At 43.3% G+C, this 22,128-nt stretch overlaps 1 protein-coding gene across 1 annotated transcript in view; it reads right to left on the bottom strand.

Annotated features, from left to right (window-relative positions):
• The window catches only part of TGFBR2 (transforming growth factor beta receptor 2), a 66,088-nt gene that overhangs the window by 20,483 nt on the left and 23,477 nt on the right, over positions 1–22,128 (bottom strand). The window contains exons 3-4 of the mRNA XM_074575099.1: positions 17,399–17,570; positions 15,546–15,736 (exon numbers count right to left, since the gene is read on the bottom strand). Of these exons, the coding sequence (XP_074431200.1) occupies positions 15,546–15,736; positions 17,399–17,570 (363 nt within the window). The remainder of the gene's footprint in view (positions 1–15,545; positions 15,737–17,398; positions 17,571–22,128) is intronic.

The following is a 22,128-nucleotide window of genomic DNA, read 5'->3' as shown; positions in this document are numbered from 1 at the left end:
CTTAGATGGAACACATAGGGATAGGGAACAGAAGAACAACACAGATATATTCTAGAACAGGGAGATGTTCTGGGAATGGTACAGAACATTATTCTAGAGGTGAGAGCTGCCCTATCACCTCTAGATGTGACCCTTCTAGTTCAATTTGGCGTATTTTTTTAGGGAAGGTAAACAGTTTAAATGAGAACAGTTTTATTCCGAAAACAGATTAAAGAAGGAGGGTCAGAGTTTACCTGAACCTGATTTGATTGGACACATGGGAATGTACTCTCCCTGACTGTTTCTTCCTTTGAGTCAGAGAAAACATACTATCTTATCTTTCCATGAGGGAGGGGATTAATTGGAACAAGCCCTGGGAGTCAAACCTGAACGGACTAAACCAACTGAAGCTGCAACCAGAGTTAAGCAAGTAGCTTGTGTTGGCAGCATGATGCTCTAGTGGATGCTTACAGCAATGTCACTGACTCAGGCTCTGTGTATCAGGCCAAATAAGTCAATAAGAAAAGTTTAATAAGCTCTGAAGGGAATTTTCCACTTACTACATTAGCCACAAACCTGTTTCCCCTACCGTGTGCCTCTCAAAATGAAGGTGAGCAATGCTGAAAGGGGTGGGGGGAAAAGAGTTTACAATTAGAACAAGCAGTACCTCTGACACTCCACATATAATCACATTTCCATTGGAAACTCTGTCAAGCAGCAGGAACCATCAGCTATTCAAAGGCAGGCGACGGGATACATGAAGAGTGTATTTTTCTTTATTTGGAAGAAGGCCTGAATCCTGAACCAGGATGTGCTTCCTCTGTTTGAAAGGTTCATCAACCAGATGTAAACCAAGTAATTCAATCCTAACCTCTCTCATAGGGTTTCAAGGAAGAAGAGCCTTCCTAGCACTGACATTTCCGGCTAGCACAGGTTAGTGGCATTCATTAGCAGCACCTACAAAGAATGTATTTCCTTCATTTATGCAAAAGAACTGAAGCCAATCCCTTCTTCTGAACCTATGCAAACCACAAATCCTTATACTCAAGTGATTTCCCTTGGCAACAAAATGTTAGTTAACTTTAAGCTTTCAAAATTTTAAATAAAAGAAAGAAATAAAAGTTCATCACAGATTACAGGTACCCCTTCTTCTTCTCGGCATGTTGAAGAGGTGGAAAAAACCCCATTTTTTTTTATGGACCTTACTGGAGGAATATATTTAGAAAGTCCAATATCACTGTCAGCAAACAGAAGATTTGCATTGCTTATTCCCATGTGCATTCTTTGCTCTCAGAAAATCTGCTTTATAAAGAACTTGGGAAACACCGCGGTGGAGGAGAACTGACTGCATTGCGGGATGGCTGGTTCGGAGTTTTGGCTGCAAGCAGGCCCCAACTGCATGAATGCAACTGTGATCTGTAACAATCAGATAAAATAGTTTTGATGAACGTTTGGGGGTTCTGTTCCATCTTTATTTCTTGACCACAGAAAAGCATGCTTGAAGTTTGGATTCTGCTCTTGGAACTGAGTGGTGTGTCATCTATATCATATGGTACACTTTTTAACAAAGATGAACATGCCTCTTTAGGGCCTTTTAAGCCCTTTTAATTTGCTACAAAGCTGCAATATGTTGCCTAAATATTTGAAATACAAATGTCTTTCTAAATGAGGGAGAAAAAAAACGAATATGTATTAGTTCTCTTTCAAATTTCTCCCCATGAGTCCAAGCAGTTGGAGGTAGTTGGGTGCCTGTTCAGCTCTAACTGAGAAGAAAATCACCCAAAGCCTCCACTGCTTGACTGTTATGGCTCCCTGTCTGAGGGTCTCTGATCATTCCTATAATGCCCTAGAGCAGGCTGTATTATTTTGGCCTACAGCTAAGAAGTCTCCGGCAGACTTCATGGCCCCTTTGGCTCTTCCTCTTTTTGCACAAGAGAAAGCTCTGCTTGTGGTGCAGGGGAATTTCTGGGTGGAAGGGAGAAACTGTTGATGTTGCAAATGTCACTTGAAAAAGAATGAATTTTTTTTCTTTTAAATCAAAGCAGAAGCTGAGCAGTTTGGCCACTTCCCCTAAGCACTCTATCATCCTGCACCCCTGCTGCAAAGTGATGCATCCTCTTGGCACCTTCCCTTGGAGGAAGAAGGGAGGGGGGGTGAAAAGCGTGTGGCTGCACATCCCCACCTTAAGCAGCAGGGACGAAGGGTGGGTGTGCTCATTTGCAGTTTTTAAGACACCAGACAAGTCCCATTCAAGGCTTGGGAAGTGCAAGAATGAGTGCCCAACAGAGAGAACTGTCAGAACCAACAAGGCTGAACCCTGAGCTGAGGAGGGGACTGAGCCGCCTGCCATGAGAATTAAAGGGGACAGCAGCAGCAAAGAGCTGGTGGCACTGGGGGCTGGTCCCAGCAAGGCACTTCTGGAACTGCCTCTGATTTTGACTGCTGATAGGAGCAAAACAAAATCAGCCCTTCCAGCACAAGCTAAAGTTGGGTTATTTCTTTGCGTAAAAAGTCAGGGCAGGATCAAAATTCAGAGCATATCTGTATGTTTGCATAATGGCTAGCCAACATTTTCTGGCTTGACTACAAGAACCTAAGAATAAATATGTTCATTTGCTTATAAATAAATACCCATGACTCAAACCCCAGAATTTCAAAAATGGGAGTGCAGCTTCCTCTTTTTAAACACTGCAATGAGCAAAACCTGGCTACGCAGGCAGGCAAGGAAACAGTTAAACGAAACAGCCTTTCAGGTTTTGCAAACATGCTCCTAAATAACTTTCCCCACCCAGAACTATTATTTAGGCAGGATCAGTCCTTTCTTAAGTTTCAAAAGAGCCTATTAATATAGCATAACAATAGAGAAGTTGAGCTAAAAGAAAGCTTCCTGTATGCGGTTTAAACTAAGCACAAGCCATCTGCACAACCCTTAACGCTACCCAAGCCTTTAGGGAATATGGCTCAGGTGCCAAGGAAAATGGAAACGCTGTACAGCCCCTGTTCAGTCAGGAAGCTTCAAAGCACAACAGCGCTTTGCCCGCCAATTCTTTAGGTTGGACTGGGTGCCTTTGATCGAACCTCGGTGTCACTGACCTTTGGAAACAAGAAATAAAACAATGGCAATGAAATTAGGACCCGCACTTGAATGCACAGGGCCGCAGAAAGGCACAGCCAGTCCTGACGGAAGAACTTCAGTGCCGTTTGCTGCTTGTGCGAGTTCTAAAGTTGCTGCCTATTCAACTGCTAGGCAAAGCCACGCAGCAGGGCAAGAACATATTGGATATTGGCAGAACTCAGGTTAAACACATGAACACCGACATATTGCAGGCTTGTATAGTGTCTTTGAACCCACCCAGAAACACAGAGGCACAAAATATGGGCCCAGACTCGGGACTGTGATCTAGTTATTTTGCAGGCTCCTGAGACACAAAGCAGCCCTTTGAGCCGACTAGGGGACAACTGCGTTTTGCAGCAATTCTGAGGTTTCAAAGTTTCGTTTCAATTCCACACTGGAATGAAAACTAACACTTTTTGAATGTTTTTGCATAAACAGAATTTTATTCAAATGTTGCAATTTGGCAAGAGATGTGAGCGCTGAATCCCCACCAGTGAGGGGACTAGTCTGGGGTATGGGAGCTCCAAGTTCAAGTTCTGCTCTTGTTTGATTCAGGGAAGAGCTTTTCATCTTTGATTATTCTAAATCGGGCAAAATGTGAGTTTGAACCTTACGTGTGTACTGATTTCTGCACAAGATATTAGGCAATAAAATATGGAAAAGTCTGCCCATCTCTTCAGTGCTACTTTCTGGATGAAAACTAATTCCATAAAATGCTTCACTTTCAGTGAAATGAAGTTTCACTCCGAGCAGCTGTTTGGGGTAACTTAGTTTAACTCTGTTGAACAATCCTCAAGTGACAATGAAATTCTGTAGTTCAGTGCCTCATGTACCTTCCTGATTTTGTTGCTTTTAGAATTAAAATGTCTTGGAAATCTCAGCACAACATTTTTAGATGGGAAATGTTGATTTTCAAAACAGAAACTCTGTTTCTGACATTCCTGTACTTTTCCCTGAAACCCCTATCTTGAGGACAAAAGTGCTCTGAAAGTTGATCCAACTTTTCTGTTTAAAAACTTCTGCTAATTTTCCAGGCGTTGTTTTTTGGCTTTGTGGATGGGGGTGGGCAGCTTTTTTATTGGGGTGGGGGCAGGCTTTTTCCTTAGGAAAATGGTTTATCCTGACACAAAATACTTGGAAATAATCAAACTCAATTGCTGCACCTCAAACTAACCTGCATTTTTTTTTTTATCTTGACAGTTTCTTGGAAACATTTTAATTTTCCGTCCTTGCTGGAGAGGAAGAATTTTTTTTTCAACCTAATAGTTTTGTGGGGCAGGAAATCAGTTCCACCCCTCCCTCAGCTCTACGCTGAACCATCTGATGGCAGAAGACAGAGATTACTAGATTTTAAAACCAGAGTGGACTCTATCTTGCTACCCAGGGGAAAATAAACCCTGGCATTTACTGTAGACCTTCCTGAAAGTTAAAATCCTGCAGCCAGTTCCTGAATTTGACAAGAGTTTTTTTGGACTAGGTAAACCAGGTCTGTCAAGGCCAGCTACTTGTGTTTGAGCTGTATGTCTTCATCTTTTAGTCCAAAGAGGATATTGCCAGGGTATTCAAAACATAGTATCTGCTGAAGCAGCCTCCCGGAGAGGCACTAGCTCCGGTAGTTGGCAGGTCTGCCTGGCTGGCTATAGGGGCTCAAAGATAGTAAAAGTGACAAGGTAAAGCCATCTCTAGAGTCTGTTTCTAAAGCTGTCTTTCTAAAGCACTGCCATCCTCACAGCTCAGAATCTGGGCCCTAAGGATGTTTGCTCAAAGGTGTGGGAACTCATTCACTTGAGCGGTTGGTTATTTGCCAGCCTGAATGCTGCTCTACAGCCAATATATGGCTGGCAAACCAGAGCCAGCCCCCACAGCACTTAATACAGGCCATTGCCCAGTGCCGCCACTTGCCTCTTTTCCTGAGGAGTAGTAAGGCAAAGGCATGCGCGGTTTTGGAGACCTGTGGCACACTCACTGCTGCTCTCCCCTGGGGGCCAGCAGCTTTGCCCTTGGCGCATGACTACCCAGGATTGGGTGATCAGGACTCAAGACGCCTCCGTTATGGCTGGGGAAAATCCCCAGTTACGCGACCCCGTTATATGTGTTACATGTTGGAAAAGTCATGCCTAGGCACTTGTCACCTGACAGGAATGGCTGCTTCTTAGTCACGGGCGCAGGAGGCAGGCAACTTGATTGCCTCTGGGTGCCTTACTTCAGTGAAAAGGCTGGGCAACAATGATGTAATGGATATTTTATCTACTGTAAGCAGAATTTCATTTTTCAACTGTTTGCCAAGTATGCTATTCAGCACCCAGGAGATTTGAGAAACTCTTAAGCTCTAAGACAGAACAAATAGTTTGTTGCTGTTTTATTCCCTCACTGCTGGCTAGAAAGTGTAATTCCTTTGTTTGTTGGCACAGCACCCATTTGTTTAACATCTCCCACCCCTGGATGCATTCCCTCCTTATCTCTCCCATTCTAACAGGCCACTTCACTGCATGGCATCTCTCGCACATTTTAACTTTTGTAGCTGAGCTTTCCTATGCAGCGATTTGAAAGCCGACATGTTCTAACTTTACATGATGTGACTGTGTTTCTGTGATACATGCCTCAGTTATACAACTCTGTGTCTGCTGCTGTTTGCTGGTGGTTTTCTGGAACAAATCAATCTCTCCAGCTTCAATATGTTCCAACAGATGCCACACATTAACCACTATTTTTATTCTCAGCCTGAGTTTCACCCCTCCAACCTTTCCCAAAATATTATGTTGCTAGTGTTAGTTACAGTTTGTTTCTGTCTGTAATTATTAAAGTCTCTTCCATGACAACCTGATAAAAGGTTGGCCACATTCCCACACTTATTAAGCTCTCAAGTGATGCAAATTGTAACAAATATGCCAACCAGACTGGAAGAGCGCTGCCTAGTTTGTTTTAACACAAATCTGTAACTGAGCTCTGCATGGTTATTTTCCTAGGAAGCAAACAATATAAATAATACAGAGCAAAACAAAATTTTGGCTTCTTTTGGCTCTTTCCATTCTATTTCCTTTCTATCCCACTAAGTGAATCAGACATTCAGTATTAAGACAGCCTCTCCTTTGGTTACACACAGCTGCAGGCATTGGGTGGGACTCTATGGCTGCAAATACCTAAGAGGAAACACAGGGAACAAAGCCAACAGACAAGCGGTGAGAGGCTCTGCACAACCTTATGTAATGCTGCTGACCTCTCTCCTGGGGCAGATGGAAGACAGTTACCTTCTGAACGAGTTAGCTGGATAACAGAAAAACAGATTAATGAAAGCCTTTGTTAAAATCCGCTTGGAAGCAGTCCAGCTGTAATCACCTCCCTTCTGCTGCTCCTTGAGCACTGGACAACTCATCACATGAGTATTTACAGCCTGGTGGCTGTTTGTGCACAGGTCTTATGTCTGCTCTTAAATCTGAGATCCTACTCCCCACCTGTACGGGCCAGTATCTCAGCTATTAGGAGTAGGCATTTCTCTACTCAAGAGAGAGAATATGGAGGGCACACACCACGAGGCACCCTGTGGTTTTACCTGTGTGACCACGGAGAGGACATGAGGAAGTGGGATGGACAACCTACCCTGATCCTACAGGCATGAGTACATGAGTTGCAAGGAAGAACAATCACAAGGGGGTTCTTCCAGGAAAAGTGCCACTCCAGTTTCCAGCGGGCAGTTCCTCAGATAGAGAAGAAGGCCTGATCTTACTTCTGATCATCTTGAAGGGACTTTTAAGTCATTTTGCAAGAAGTGAGTAACAGATACTATGACCAGGATTAGAGGGGTCCTGCCTCTGGCCAGGTTGGGGAAAGGGACAACCGGATTTATTGGACTGTGTGGATTTGATGCCCTGGCACATCAGAGCCACAGGAGTATAAGGCTCTAGCGGATACCGGTCCATGGTGTACCCTAATACCATCAAGCTATAGTGGGGCAGAACCCATTTGTATTTCTGGAGTGACAGGGGAATCCCAAGGGTTGACTGTATTGGAAGCAGAAATGAGCCTAACTAGGAATGAGTGGCAAAAGCACCTCATTGTGACTGGCCCAGAGGCTCAGTGCATTCTTGGCACATAGACTACCTCAGAAGAGGGTATTTTAAGGACCCAAAAGGGTACTTAAAGGTGGGCTTTTGGCATAGCTGCCTTGGAGACAGATGAAATTAAACAGCTGTCTACCTTGCCTGGTCTCTCAGAGGACCCTTCTGTTGTCAGGTTGTTGATGGTCAAAGAACATCAGGTGCCAGTCACTACCACGACAGTGCATCGGCAGCAATATTGCACCAACCGAGACTCTCTGATTCCCATCCATAAACTGATTTGTCAACTAGAGATTCAAGGAGTGATCAGCAAGACTTGTTCACCCTTTAATAGTCCCATATGGCTCGTGCAAAAATCTAATGGAGGGTGGAAGCTAACAGTGGACTACTGTGGCCTGAATGAAGTCACTGCTGAGTGCTGCCATGCCAGACATTCTAGAACTTCAATACAAACTGGAGTCAAAGACAGCCAAGTGGTATGCCACAACTGATACTGCTAATGCATTTTTCTCAATCCCTTTGGCAGCACAGTGCATGCCACAGTCTGATTTCACTTGGAGAGGTGTCCAGTACACTAGGAATCAACTGCCCAAGGGGTGGAAACACAGCCCTACCATTTGCCATGAAGCTCCAGAACACCTCCAATACATTAACACCATCATCATTTGGGGCAACACAGCAGAAGAAGTTTTTGAGAAAGGGAATAAGATAGTTCGAATCCTTCTGAAAGCTGTTTTTGCCATAAAATGAAGTAAGGCCAAGGGACCTGCGCAGGAGATCCAGTTTTTAGGAATAAAATGGCAAGATGGATGCTGTCAGTTCCCAATGGATGAGATCAACAAAACAGCAGCTATGTCTCCACCGACTAGTAAAAAAGGAAACACAAGCCTTCTTAGGCGTTGTGGGTTTTTGGAGGATGCATATCCCAGATTACAGTCTGATTATGAGCTCTCTATACCAAGAGACCCAGAAGAGGAATGATTTTAAATGGGGCCCTGAGCAAGGACAAGCCTTTGAACAAATTAAACAGGAAATAGTTCACGCAGTAGCCCTGGGGCCAGTCCAGGCTGAAACAAGATGTTAAAAATGTGCTTTACACCGCAGCTGGGGAGAACGGCCCTACCTGGAGCCTCTGGCAGAAAGCACCAGGGAAGACTCGAGGTTGACCCCCTAGGGTTTTGGAGTCAGGGATACAGAGGATCTGAAGCCCCCTACACTCCAACAGAAACAGAGATATGGAGCATATGAAGGGGTTCAAGCTGCTTCAGAAGTAGTTGGTACAGAAGCACAGCTCCTCTTAGCACCTCGACTGCTGGTGCTGGCCTGGATGTTCAAAGAAAGGGTCCCTGATACATATCATGCAACTGATGCTACATGGAGTAAGTGGATTGCACTGATCACACAACGAACTGGAATGGGAAACCCCAGTCACTCAGGAATTCTGGAAGTGATCATGGACTGGCCAGAAGGCAAAGATTTTGGAATATCACCAAAAGAGGAGGTGACACGTGTGGAAGAAGCTCCATCAGAAAATGAGAAGACACATGCCCTGTTCACTGATGGGTCCTGCCGGATTGTGGGAAAGCACTGAAAGTGGAAGGCTGCTGTGTGGAGTCCTACACGATGAGTTGCAGAAGCCCCTGAAGGATAAGGTGAATTAAGCCAGTTTGCAGAGGTGAAAGCCATCCAGATGGCTTTAGACATTGCTGAATGAGAAAAATGCCCAGTACTTTATACTGATTCATGGATGGTGGCAAATGCTCTGTGGGGGTGGTTGCAGCAGTGGAAGCAGAGCAACTGGCAGCGCAGAAGCAAATCCATCTGGGCTGCTGAATTGTGGGATGACATTGCTGCCCGGGTAGAGAATCTGGTTGTGAAAGTACGTCATGTAGATGCCCATGTACCCAAGAGCTGGGGCACTGAGGAACATCAAAACAACCAGCAGGTGAATAGGGCTAAGATGGAAGTGGCTCATGTGGATCTGGACTGGCAACACAAGGGTGAATTATTCATAGCTTGATGGGCTCGTGACACCTCAGGCCATCAAGGAAGAGATGCAACATATAGATGGGCACGTGACTGAGGAGTGGACTTGACCATGGACACAGTTGCACAGGTTATCCATGAATATGAAACGTGCTGCAATCAAGCAAGCCAAGTGGTTAAAGCCTCTTTGGTATGGAGGACAATGGCTGAAATATAAATATGGGCCTGTCAGATTGATTATATCACACTGCCACAAACCCCCCCAAAGCAAGTACCATGTGCTCACAATGGTGGAAGCAACCACCAGATGGCTGGAAACATACCCCGTGCCCCATGCCACCTCCCGGAACACTATTCTGGGCCTTGAAAAGCAAGTCTTATGGTGACGTGGCACCCTAGAGAGAATTGAGTCAGCCAACAGGACTCATTTCTAAAACAGCCTCCTAGACACCTGGACCAAAGAGCATGGCATTGAGTGGGTATACCACATCCCCTATCATGCACCAGCGTCTGGGAAGATCAAACGATACAATGGACTGCTAAAAACTACACTGAGAGCAATGGGTGGTGGGACTTTAAAACATTGGGATACACATTTAACAAAAGCTACTTGGTTAGTTAACACCAGGGGATCTACCAATCAAGCTGGCCCAGCCCAATCAAAACTTCCACATACTCTAGAAGGGATAAAGTCCCTGTAGTTCCACATGAAGAATATGTTAGTGAAGACAGTCTGGGTTAGTCCTGCCTCAGGCAAAGATCAGCGCAATTGCTTTCACTCAAGGACCTGAATGCACTTGGTGGGTGATGCGGAAGGATGGGGAGGTCTGATGCGTGCCTCATGGGGATCTGGTTTTGGGTGAGAATAGCCAATGAATCAAACTGTATGATGTTAATTGCTGTATAACCCTGACAGTGTATGTCATCATTACTATAATTGCTATCAATTGTACCACAGCAAGAATCACCCAAACTAATGACAGATGGACATTGATGAAACCGAGTAAAGTGCAGTGGTGATGGGATCAGAACTGACCTCAGAAGCTGGCGCCCAGCAACTTCCTCGAGATTGACATCTTCAACCCATGGACCGCAGGCACGGGCCGCACCAGATACACCAGCCGTGAGCTCCAAATACAGCATGCTAAAGTCCAGCACCACACACCATCTTGCCTGCCCTGAGAGACTGTTCTAACAGATGGAGCCCAAAGTCATGGATTAAACGAACTCAACAAACATTTTAGAGGGATGGCCCATAGGCTACGGGAATCATATTTGCATGTGTATATATACGTACGTATATACCAAAGACAGGGAAAAGTGGTGGTAATTAATTGGAAACTGTAAGATCTGTGAATAAGGGGTGGATAATGTCCTGGTTCCAGTGGGGATAGAGTTAATTTTCACAAGGAGCTGGAACGGGACACAGCAGGGAGGGGGGTACCCAGAATAGCCGAACAGGGTATTCAATACCATGGTGACGCCATGCCCAGTATATAGCCCAGTATATGGCCCGGGAGCTGCCAGGGGAGGGGGCAGGAAATCAGAGCTTGGGAGCGGGCTGGGGCTTCTTGGGTCCTGTCGGTGAGCGGTGGTACCGTAATCATGTTTTGTACATTCCTCTATCAGTATTATTGTTGTTGTTTTCCTCTTTCCTTCGCTTAAACTGCCTTTGTCTCAACCCACGAGTTTTGCCTTTTTCTTCCAATTCTCCCCTCATTCCAGCGGGGGGTGGGGGGGGATGGAGGGGGAGGGGGTGAGCGACGACCGCGTGGTTCTTTGCTGCCGGCTGGAGTTAAATCACGACATAAGGAGAGGAAGAGAAGAGAAAGGAAGGAAAAGACAGGGGCAACGTGTTAGAGACAAGCGAAAGATCCCAAGTTAAAGGAAATTCTAAAACATTATCCATCTGGGCACAGGACAAGGCATCATGCAGGCATGCTCGGCGGTGGTTGGGGCAGCAGAACAACACCAGGTCTCCCAGGTAACAACCGTACACAGTGAGCAATCACAGCACCCGACACCGCAAATCCATAGGCTGTAATTCGTTCGGGCAAATGACTCAGCCACAATTGATTAATCAAATGCTTAACGTCTCTTACACTCTCAATTAGCAAACTTGGTAAAACCATGATCAATGTGAAGACTGTTAGCAGCACAATACCCTCCCCCACCTCCAACACACTTCCCCAATTAGCTTCATTATTCTCATAAACTCTTGCTCGCCTGTCAGTCATCTCTATCAGTGAAGATTTTATATTTCAAGGCAACTGTTTGGATGATTCAGATAATCGTTAAAACTTGTATACATTGTTGCTGCTAAAGGTTTCTCCCATATTAAAAATGGGTGCGGTGGAAATGCCCAAAATAATGACCTCATCTTGCACTGCATGAGGAATAAACAGAGACTACCTGAACAATCCCACAGGCACCGTGGTTGCAAACTGCATGGAGATCTGCATTGCGTGGCAAGACAGGTGAGGATGAAAAACGATCACCACATAAATTGTAAAAATGAAATCACTCCAAACCAAGTAGAGCTTGGCTACAGGTCTGCAAATCCTGTTTCCAAATGTTGAGATCTCTGCATTTTTTGCTTGGACTTGAACTTGATGCCCAGGATAACAACTGCATATATAACAGCAACAGTACTTTTCCTGTCAGCAGTCTCCAATGCTGGGGTCACCTTTTTGCATGCCGCTGAATGAACGTGTCTGAATGAGACCGCACAACAGGGAGAAGTTGCACTGCATAGCAGGTAGGTCATGCACTCAATAACATGCAGGTATCCATTGCCTCGGCCACAATGAGTGCCTGGTCATGTCTGCCCACGGAGAACGGGTCAGACATGAGGCTGGAAAGAGTGCAATCCCTTCGGGTAAACAAGCCTTGACCTCAGCCAAATAGCTTAGGATTGTTAATAAAGAAGAACTTTGTTAGGCATTTGTCATGCTCGCAATGGCTGATGAATAGAGGCTGGGAGATGCTGTGGTGAAGGGAAGGCTGAGGAGCAAATCTACCCAAACACCAAGGGAGGCCTGGAACTGTGCAAACAGCTACAGACAGACCTGGTTCACCACAACAGGTCAAAACGTAAGAAGGCAAAGCAAGATGCAGAAGATCCACCAGACACAACTAGACATCAGGGAGGAAAAAAAAACCCTGGTAGTCCAGTCCTGCACTCATCCTTTCCATGACAGCAGGACCAGGCCCCTGTCTGCCACCTAGCCAACCTCCAGCCAGCCAGGGCATTTTTCCCCCTGATTTTGGCTAATCTTTTCCAGTGGTTTGCTCCCTGGCTTTGCCTTCTGGTAACACTGACATTAGACATTTGAATAAATAATAATTAAAACAGACTGGCATTGAGTTTTGCTGTGAGAAGCATTTTTCCACCACAGGGGTGCAAGCTGCTTGCCAGTCACCCACAATTTTGTTTGGCAAAAAAGAGAGGGATTAAAAAATAAACACAGAGTAGCCAGATTTGCAATGGTAACCTGTCCCCTGTATATTATTTCTCCAAGAACTACAGAACGTTGTTTCTGCACACTATATTTTCCACCAGCTGCCCGTGGCCTGAAACGCCAGGGATCTGAATCAGGGTCAGAAGCCCCCTGACACAGCAGAACTACAGGCACGTTTAGGCACACGTCTGACCACGTCTTGCTTATTTTGCAGATTGGCAATTCAAATGAAAGCCCATACAAGAAACAGGCATTTGATTTGGATGTAACTACTTCAAACATTTCCAAAGCCACCCTTGGGTGAGTCACAACACCTCCCACTACCCAAAACCTTTAGATGTTTGTGTGTAAGAATGGAATCAGCAGATTTGCCCTTCACTGTCAAGACTGATACAAGCCAACAGTGCTATAAACCAATTTTTCTATAAGCAATAACAGCTCAGCTGTGAATCACTGGAAAATAGTGACTAACCTCTGGTGGAAATTAGAACTTGTTGCCTTACCCATAATTTTCTTTCTTACCTCAGAAACATCAGGAACAAACTAAATCTGGTCTGTGTTAAGTCTGCACTCAGGAGGAAGAAGAGCTAGAACACTGATCATTTACAGCAATAGCTTGAAAGGAAAGCATGTGATTAACAGGTGAAAAATTACAATCTTTTTAATAGTCTCAGTTTCTGCTAATAAATGAGTACAATCACTTTTTGACCAGGCTTTTTTAGACTAGCTTTTAGACTATAGGATGTGCGAAAACACTGCAAAAATTCTTTCTCTGGTGTACAAGAAGTGTAGAGAGAAAAAAAAAGGCAAGAACAATGTACAGAATAGATCTGGATGACAGTCATTCCAAAGGCAAAATTATTACAGGCTATTATCTAGTTGTCTGGAGGAGCCGTGGACCAGCTGGCTGTGATGTTCTGCTCAAAGTTAAACACAGACAGGAAACCGCATGTCTGATACTGTAAAAATCGTTTGTCTTCCTGCCATGGCTAACCAGGCAAGCAACCCAAAGGGGCTGTTTTCATTTAAAAGAAACACTAATCCACAACAATAAAAAAGGAATGACAAAGCCTCAATTCTCCCTCCTCCCAACTGGAGTTAATGCTTGTATTTGTGAATGAACTGGAAATGTTACAAACTGAAGTTTTACATTACTTTAATTTTTATCGGTACTTATTCACTTACTACATGTGAGTGCAAGACACAGTTTTCATGAGCCACCTAAAGTGCTTACAGCACATGATCTAGAAGGAAAAGCTCCATTCGGAAGAGTGAAAGGAATTAGGGTAAAGAGACTGGGTTTTATTTTATACTACATCTCCTTTTAGGCTGCTCTGGAAGGGTGAGGGGGGCTGCAGAGTTGATGGGAAAGAAGGCACTCAGTGTTAAATTTATGGAATGGTTTCATAAACATACACACAGAAGACACAGATTTGTCAGAGTGATTGTATTCAGCTACATAGCTCCAGGAGAAACAGCTATAACATGACTAATTTATAACAAATTAGACAAAATCCACAAGGGTGTGGTTCGCTTTGTATAAAAACTCAAGACAGCCGACACAGAGCAAGATCTTTTTACTGGGTACGTGTTCTCTTCAATAAAATCAAAGCAATCTGTTAGAATTAGGTCCTGGGTCTACTACCTGTGCTCACACCAATACCAGTATTTACTCCAACTCCTTTAAAGCTTACCCAAGTAGGGGCTGGTCATACAACCATGGATCAGCAGTCAGGTTGTCTGGTTTCAAATCAAGTTTGGGGAGGGGATGAAGAAGAGGGGAGGAGGTGGCAGCAGGTATGGATAGCCTGGGCCAAGGGAGGCAAAGACTTTCTAGTTTGCTTTTGGCTAATCTGGTGTGGTTTTGCAACCTAAACTAGTTAACATTCTTGTAGGGCTGGGAAGCAAGACCTAGAAGCCACTCACATAGTTGTCCACCTCAGTGCAGTCACACACCATGTTTCTCAGGAGTGGAAACAGTGTCCCAACCCTTCGTTATCTCAGATAACAGGGATTTGATTATATCCTTTTCTGAGGAACTTACAGGTGATGAGGATGTGTGCCATACTCATTTAGAAGTGTGTGCACACAAAGTTCTCCACAGGTGGTATCACACTTGCCTGCAAGAGACATGACTTAGTCTCAGTAAAAGAACCATTATGGGGTCCAGCAGGTAGGAGAAAACAAAGTGAGGTGTGTGTGCACACACATGCACAGCCATGCGCACAGCATGAGGTCCACCAGCACTGCAGACACCTGCACTACTTTTACTGTATTTGCAGTGGTCTATATAGGTATTCATGAAGTAGAATGAGGTCAGGTTATGCACTTGTGATTTGGCCTATGCTCAGATTTCACTGGTTTAACTGAACTCACATACATGTTCTTGTGCCATAGTAAGCATGAGGTAGCATATCCCACCAGTGAAGGAACCTTGTTAGCTACTTCACACGCACTACTGAACAAGTGCAGAGGGTCAGTTACAACAGAGAAGTTGACTTTAAATTCACATCCTATCAAGTTACTCAGTAATATCTGTATAGAGATGTCACACGATAGCAATACAGCCTTTTAGAAGAGGCAAGACTTTGAATATGGCATTTGCCTCTTGTTTATGCTTTATAATGTAATTAGCATATGTTGCATTTTGGTGTGTCAACAGAACAACTCTAAACAGCTTGCTTTCATCTTTCTTTTCATCAGCTTTTAAGTTCAATGTCTTGAGCTGAGTCTCAGACTTACTTCAAAAGGAGGACAGCCTGGCAGGGAGAAATAACCTCTGAACACAGAAAAGGTTGAGATTTTTGCAAGGCTCGTAAGAGACCAAAATACCTCCCGCCACTAGAAGTTTTCCTCCACAAAATGCGATTCCAAAGTCCATTGGTATGACACAGTTAATACTACTTGCAAGGTTTAGCCTAGGAATGCAGGGTAAATTATTAAACCTACCTGGTGAGAAAATGAGCATATCATTGCATTCTTCACCTGTGCAGGAACACATGAACATCAATCCCCCATCATCCTTTTTTTCCCTCATCAAACACCGTTCTGAGCTGGAGTCATCCAACATGTGACCATACAGTGTTGTCTGAGGATCATGGCATATTGTTTCTAATGTCACATTTTCATCATTCTGTCTCCTAAAAATGAAAAGGAGAACACTGAAATCAGAGAAAGAATATTTTACAAAAGAGAGCAGACAGAACTGCGCCTGCCCAAAATTTGCCTCTTTGGAGAACTCAAATAGAATTTAAAGAGTATCATATGTTTTTCTCCAGCTTTCCTGAATGGGATAAATTTGGCTGTGTCTGGGCTCCTCACACTGGAGCATTTGTACAATGGCACAGCTACTCCTGTATCATATTACCACTAAGCTCCAATGAGTGCCTTTGAAAATCTCACCCAGAATTATTCAACTAATGCTCAATGAACTGCTGTGAACTTCAGAACATAGTTTTGGGTTTTGTGGTCACTGTGCAGACAGTAAAAATCTGTGGGAAATTATGATAAAAACTGAATTGTTTCCTCAAAATCTGAGGAATTTCTAGTGAGTTGGCTTTTTCATTTTACTTTTGAAGCCTACAATCAGCACATTTTCTGCACTGAAGGAGTTATCCTTATAATTTGAAAACAAAACCAAATCAATACCAACAATAGAACCGGTGCAAGATAGAGTTGCCTCACTGTCAGGGAAATATTTACCGCTGATAGTCTAGACCATATTCCTGTGTGTTGTCCTGGTCCACAGATTTCATTTCCTCGACACAAGACTCAGAGGCAAAGAGCACTTTCAATACAGTTCTCAACTCATTTGCCCTTTGGATAAATTGGCATGAAAAATCCAGAATGTATCTTAAATTGTACTACAGCCACTTTGTATGGCAATTATAGACACTGACTGATGACTTACTAAAGGAGCACAGGACAAACATGGAACAGCACACTGGACTAATGCTGCATTTCAAGTGCCTACTTCCAATTATGCTGAACATCTCTTCAAATCAATGGACACAACTAATCCCTCAATAAATGAATTAATTATGCCTTTCTGGAAGTGGTTCTAATTATGTTCCTAAATCAGCAGCAATATTGCAAATATTCACTTCTGTTCCTTTTGTCCACTTACGAACTCATTAAGAGTGTTTCTGGTTTTCTTTGGTAGGATAGGCTTACCATTTATGGAAGGGCAAAATCCCAGTTTTTAGACTGGGATGCAAGTTTGGAGGCAACAAATCCTAAAAACTGTTACAACTCATTTTCGTATACTCTTGATTTCTTTGAACTTAGACATATGCTATATAAAAAGCAACATGCCTACATCATAGTCACTACAAATACAGAAGATTTTTTTACCATTTAGAGGAAGTATTTCTACCTATACATGGTAAATAAGCCTCCTGTGGTTGCTCTACATAATCTAGTTCACTATGAAACCTGAGAGACAATTGTCTTTCTTCAGCAAATTCCACCACAATCCTCTGAGTCTCAAATCTGCTTCTACTCTGAGTGCTGTGGGTGGGTGCAGCTTAATAGTTTGAGCAAAAACATGCCTCTTTTCCAATAACAGCATAAGCTGGAACAGAACTGCTTTAGAAAAAAAAGATAAATCCCCAGAACATTTCATATCAGAATTGTTGTTAACCTTAAGCAACTCTCAGTATGCTGAGCACAGATATGAGTTGGAAGCGAGAGAGCAAAGCCTGGTGAGGTGGCAGGGACATTCTGAATATCAGAGCAACCGAGGAAAGTAATGATGAATGAGGGTGTGCTCCCCTCCCCACCTGTATGAAGAAATAACTTACCATATAGCTACACAGACTTCGCTACTATTCTCGCAGATAGCCGTGATGTTGCAGTTGCTCTTGCACGGATGTTGGTTTGAGCAGGTTGTTACTTTGATGTCACAAAATTTGCATAGGTTTGGCATTTGCAATCCATTTTCCTTATTTCTGTCTACAGGTGACATAATTTCAGCTTAAGGGAAAAAAAAAAGAGAAGGAAACTCAATAATGGTATATTATCAGATTGTGTTATTGCTCATTATGAAGATAAGGTTTTCAGCAGCAACAAACATTCCCTCCCACCTTAAATTAGAAAATCTTTGATCTTTCACAGCTACCAATTTTCTTTACAACAGGGCAAGTGCCACAGTGTCAAGACCAGGTTAATCAAAGTGAATTTGAAAAGTGAAATCAACTTCTATTGACTTCAGAGGGAGCAAAAGTTGCTTTGTAATTTGCAGAATCAAGCTTATTCTGAGTCCAGTTTGCACTGAAATAACTACTCTGCAGTTACCCATTTGCATTATGCACAGGCAGCATATCTGTCCTCCATATTGCACCATGGTCCGTGTGCCAAAAGAACTGTGGATACCATGGTGGGAATGCACGTTAGGTGGGTGACATCATTATGACATGGATCATGACGAATTTTGCAAGCTTGTCTTTACTAACCTGAGGCATAACCTAGGTGTTGTCCTTAATCTGATTGCTGTTCACATAGGAAAACATGGAGCTAGAACTGGCTTTCAACTTAAGGTAGATGGGTTGCCAGATGTCACAGGTGAAACTCAAACTGGAAACGCAACAGGACATCTGTGCAGCTCATGTAATCTGCTACTGGAGTCTTCTGGGCAACTCAAGGGGACTTGAACTCTAACTTGCAATGACATTCTGTCTGGTAGAAGTCAACTTTGACCCAACAGCTACATTTCTGCACCCAGACATTGAAGAACTACTTGCTTACTGGTTGAGTCTTAGTATTCACTATCTGCTTCAGTGCGGTAGCAGTAAGGAAAGAGATATTTTTTGTCCCGGTGTATGAATTTCAAGAAACATATTTTTAGTTCAAAAACTATTTTGACAAGCCAGTGTGACTACAAGGAACAGAAAAGGCCAACACAAACTTTTTTCTAAAGCTAAAACGAATATGCAACTATCTGAAGTGGAACAGACTATCTACAACAGTTTCAGTCTGACTCACTTTGTAATATATTTGGAAAAGTAGGTTGAACCACTTTAAGGAGATATTGGGCTTCATATAGCACAGTCCTTCTCTTGTAGCCACCTGCATGTTAAAACTATGTTCATATTGCTCTCTGTGGCCAAATGTTGCTAGTCAACCAATAATAAGCAACCTGGGATTTGTAATTTCCTCGTCTCTCCTCCATTAGCTGAGAAATCATTTTTTTCCTTCTAGAACTTCACTATTTACTACTATTAGAATATTTTATTGCAGGAATTAAATATACATGCTTTTTCCAGAAGGAAATAAAAAGGCCTCTTGCTAACATTTTCAATGGATTTCTGAGCTGTTGTGAGGGACTGAGAGAAAAGTCTTCCGTTTTCATCCAAATCACACATCCTTCTCATCACTAGCACGCTCTAGTACTGATCTAAGGTCTCTGATCTTACTGCCATTGTAAGTAGTGGCAAAACTCCCAATGATTTTAATGGTATAGAAGAAGGTCCTACACAGAAGGAAGGGTTATGATGAGCTCACTGACAGCACTCACTCAGGTGGAGAATGCTGGCAGTGTGTTAGGGGCTGGCTGAATTTTAAACCCCAGGTAAACATTTCTTGTTCTTAATTATTTGTGTTGCAACAACTCCCAGAAGCCACGCAGAAGAACAAAGCCTCATTGAAGTAGATGTGGTAGGAACTCAAAAGGTCTTGAATCTAGTGTTCTATAAAATATGTGTTAATAAAATCATCGTTATGGCAAATTGCCCCTCTTCTGGATGGTACCTCTTATTTACCACATGTTGAAGAGAAACCAATAGCTGTATTCATTTATCTAGGTTTCAAAAGAACCTGATAATGAGGGACTGTCCCCTTACCCAGTAAGAAACAATCTATGGTCCTAAAAGCCTGGATGAACAATACAGACAAATATCAAGGGAGAGATGAAATGACTCACCCAAGTTCACACAGGAAGCCTGTGGCAGGGTGCCAAGCGGCTCACAACTGAGCACAGGGGAAAGACATCTGCTGTTCAAACAGCAAAGACTTTAGCTGCATCTACTCTGCTTTCAGCTCTGAGCTCACATGGCTCCGTGTTTCCCTGGGCAGCTGTGTCAGGATGGATGCCTCTGGCACAGACACGACTCCGTCCTCTCTAGTGCCTGCAGCACTGGAGCCAAAAGCCACATGAAGGTGGGTCCTTAGGTAAACTGGTTCAAGCACATTATGTTTGTTGAGAGGCAGGGCTTGTTCCTGTGCCGCCCCCAGCCATACCAGGTTCTGCCAAGACTCACCCACTGGAACAAACGTATGAAAATATGTTTGGATCTCTTCCAAGGAGGGATCTCCAAACCAAGAAACTCGATTTAAAAAAAAAAAATCAAGGGGGGGGGAAAAAAAAGCTATCTGGAAAGCAGCAATCCACTGCAAGGTCATAAACCTTAAGTTTCTAATTTAGAGTGACAGGCTTTAATTCAATTACTAGCTAAAGTCCGGGTAGTTAGGGCCGTCTAATTTCTGAACAGGTTAAATTAATGGCAAAAGCTAATGGGGTTTTAGGACTTCCAGAACTGACTACGTTTGATTTTTCTCCCCAAAATTCTTTTAATTGAGGCTGATAGTGCAGTGCCTCTCCGTTCATGCCTCTGGCAGTTCAAGGTATTGGATAAACAGCCCAGGTGGACAAACTTTCTTCCGTGTTTCAGCACCTATGATTTAAAGTGAAACTGCAGTTTACTTTCCCTAATACTGTCACATTGCTCTAGCAGGTGTTGGTGTGTTGATTGTTAGTCCAGGTGAGCACTGTGATAACCCACCTAGTTCCAAACTAAAGCCAAGTTTGACTTTCCCATATCAGACTGATGCTGAAATCAACCTCTGCAAGGGGTCTGAGATGAAATCTGGAGTCGGATATGAACCTCAACATCACTCTCTTCTGATCACAGCATACTACTAGACTCTGAGGACTTAGAAATCCAGGAAAGATTGGTCTCCTTCCAAGACACATGAACTCAGACCTATCTCTCATCAACAAAATCCTGCCTGGAAAATGACAAGTTGGTAGGGTTCTTCCCCAGGAAAGTGTATTCACTCATTCCCTGAGGGGCCCACAAGGAGTGAGTACTTCACGACCAGCAAGATTGCTCCTTTTCTTGTAGTCACTTGAATGTCCATCTCTAAAAATGTTTCAATATCCTGCTGCACTTCATGCCCCATGAGACAACACCTCAAGGTTTTCTCCTGTTCAGAAAACCAAAGTCACTCGAACAGTGTTGATAGAAGCAACCTTTCATTTTGCATGGGAAAAAAAAAAAAAAAGTGGATATAATGGGAAAGTCAACAGAGAAAACACAGATTTGCACATCTGAAGGAAGCCATCCTAAAATGTGTGCTTGTTTCTTAAAATTTGAGTTTTGCCATCTACGTTCTAATGTTAGTTTTCTTATTTTGACTTCTACAGGAAGCCTAATTCTAGCTTTTCTTGTTTTCTTATCCATGGAGGGGGCTCCAAATAAAAGACTGCGGTTTCTTGGCTATGAAGCTTTCAACCAACCCGTTCAGCATAGATCAGTCACCGTGGTTCAAATGCATGGAACATGCAAGCCAACACGTGGGCTGCATATTATGAAGAGACACCAGAGCAGCCACATAAGAAACATCAACTTCATGGATTCTGGCAGAGCCAGGCTTGCAGGACAACGCTTTTACTCTATGGTTCATGTCTTTTTTATGTTTTCTCAGGACCTTACAAACATTACACCTCGCCTAAAGTCTACTGTCTGTCTTGAATTTGTTTGCTTTGTGTCTGTTTTTTGTAGATGTGTAACTTTCATTGAGGCCACAGGCTATAGTTTACATTCCTCTTATATTTCAGTATCCTTACAGAACTCTCAAAAGCCAACATCATCTAAATAAAGCCCAAACCAATATGCTGTCTTTTTGGGAATATCTACACTGTAAAACTTCATTTATGTCTTAGGATGCATCTCAGAAACAGCAGCCAGTTTCTCTTACTCCTATCTTGTGAAATACTGTTACTGCATTTCTTTTCTCTCATCCAGTGCCTCTGGCCCACGTATACATACAAAACAGGATTGCTGAGCAGATAGATCCCATCCCTTTAAAAAAAACCAAACATTGCTGAGGGAGATGTTGGGATGGGAACTCAACTACTCAACTGCGGTGAAATAATTCCACCTGATGGGAGAGACTTGGATTTAAGACTTCACTCCACTACATCACGGAAATCTGCAAGGATGAGGATGCCTTTACTGGAAAGCCTTGAAGAAGCTTGTCCTTGTTCTCCCAAAGGGCACAGCACCACAACATCATATCTCATTATAGTAGTAGCTGCTATGAAGAACATCCAAGTTGCATTACCTTCACACCCAACAGAAAGACATCAGGCTTTGCCAGGAACAGTACTGAACACAGCATTTTTTCTATTTTGCCTACCACCCCCAGTACACGATCTATAACCCCAGCAGAACTTTAATAGTGATGGGGACACTGCCAGCATCATGAAAGTGGAGAGGTGATGATGTAAAACTACATTCTTTGCCTTATAAAT

This window comes from Larus michahellis, chromosome 2 (genome assembly GCF_964199755.1).
Source record: "Larus michahellis chromosome 2, bLarMic1.1, whole genome shotgun sequence".
Lineage (NCBI taxonomy): Eukaryota > Metazoa > Chordata > Aves > Charadriiformes > Laridae > Larus > Larus michahellis.
Note: the sequence above shows the minus strand (reverse complement) of the source record. Positions and strands in the feature narration are given on the sequence as shown.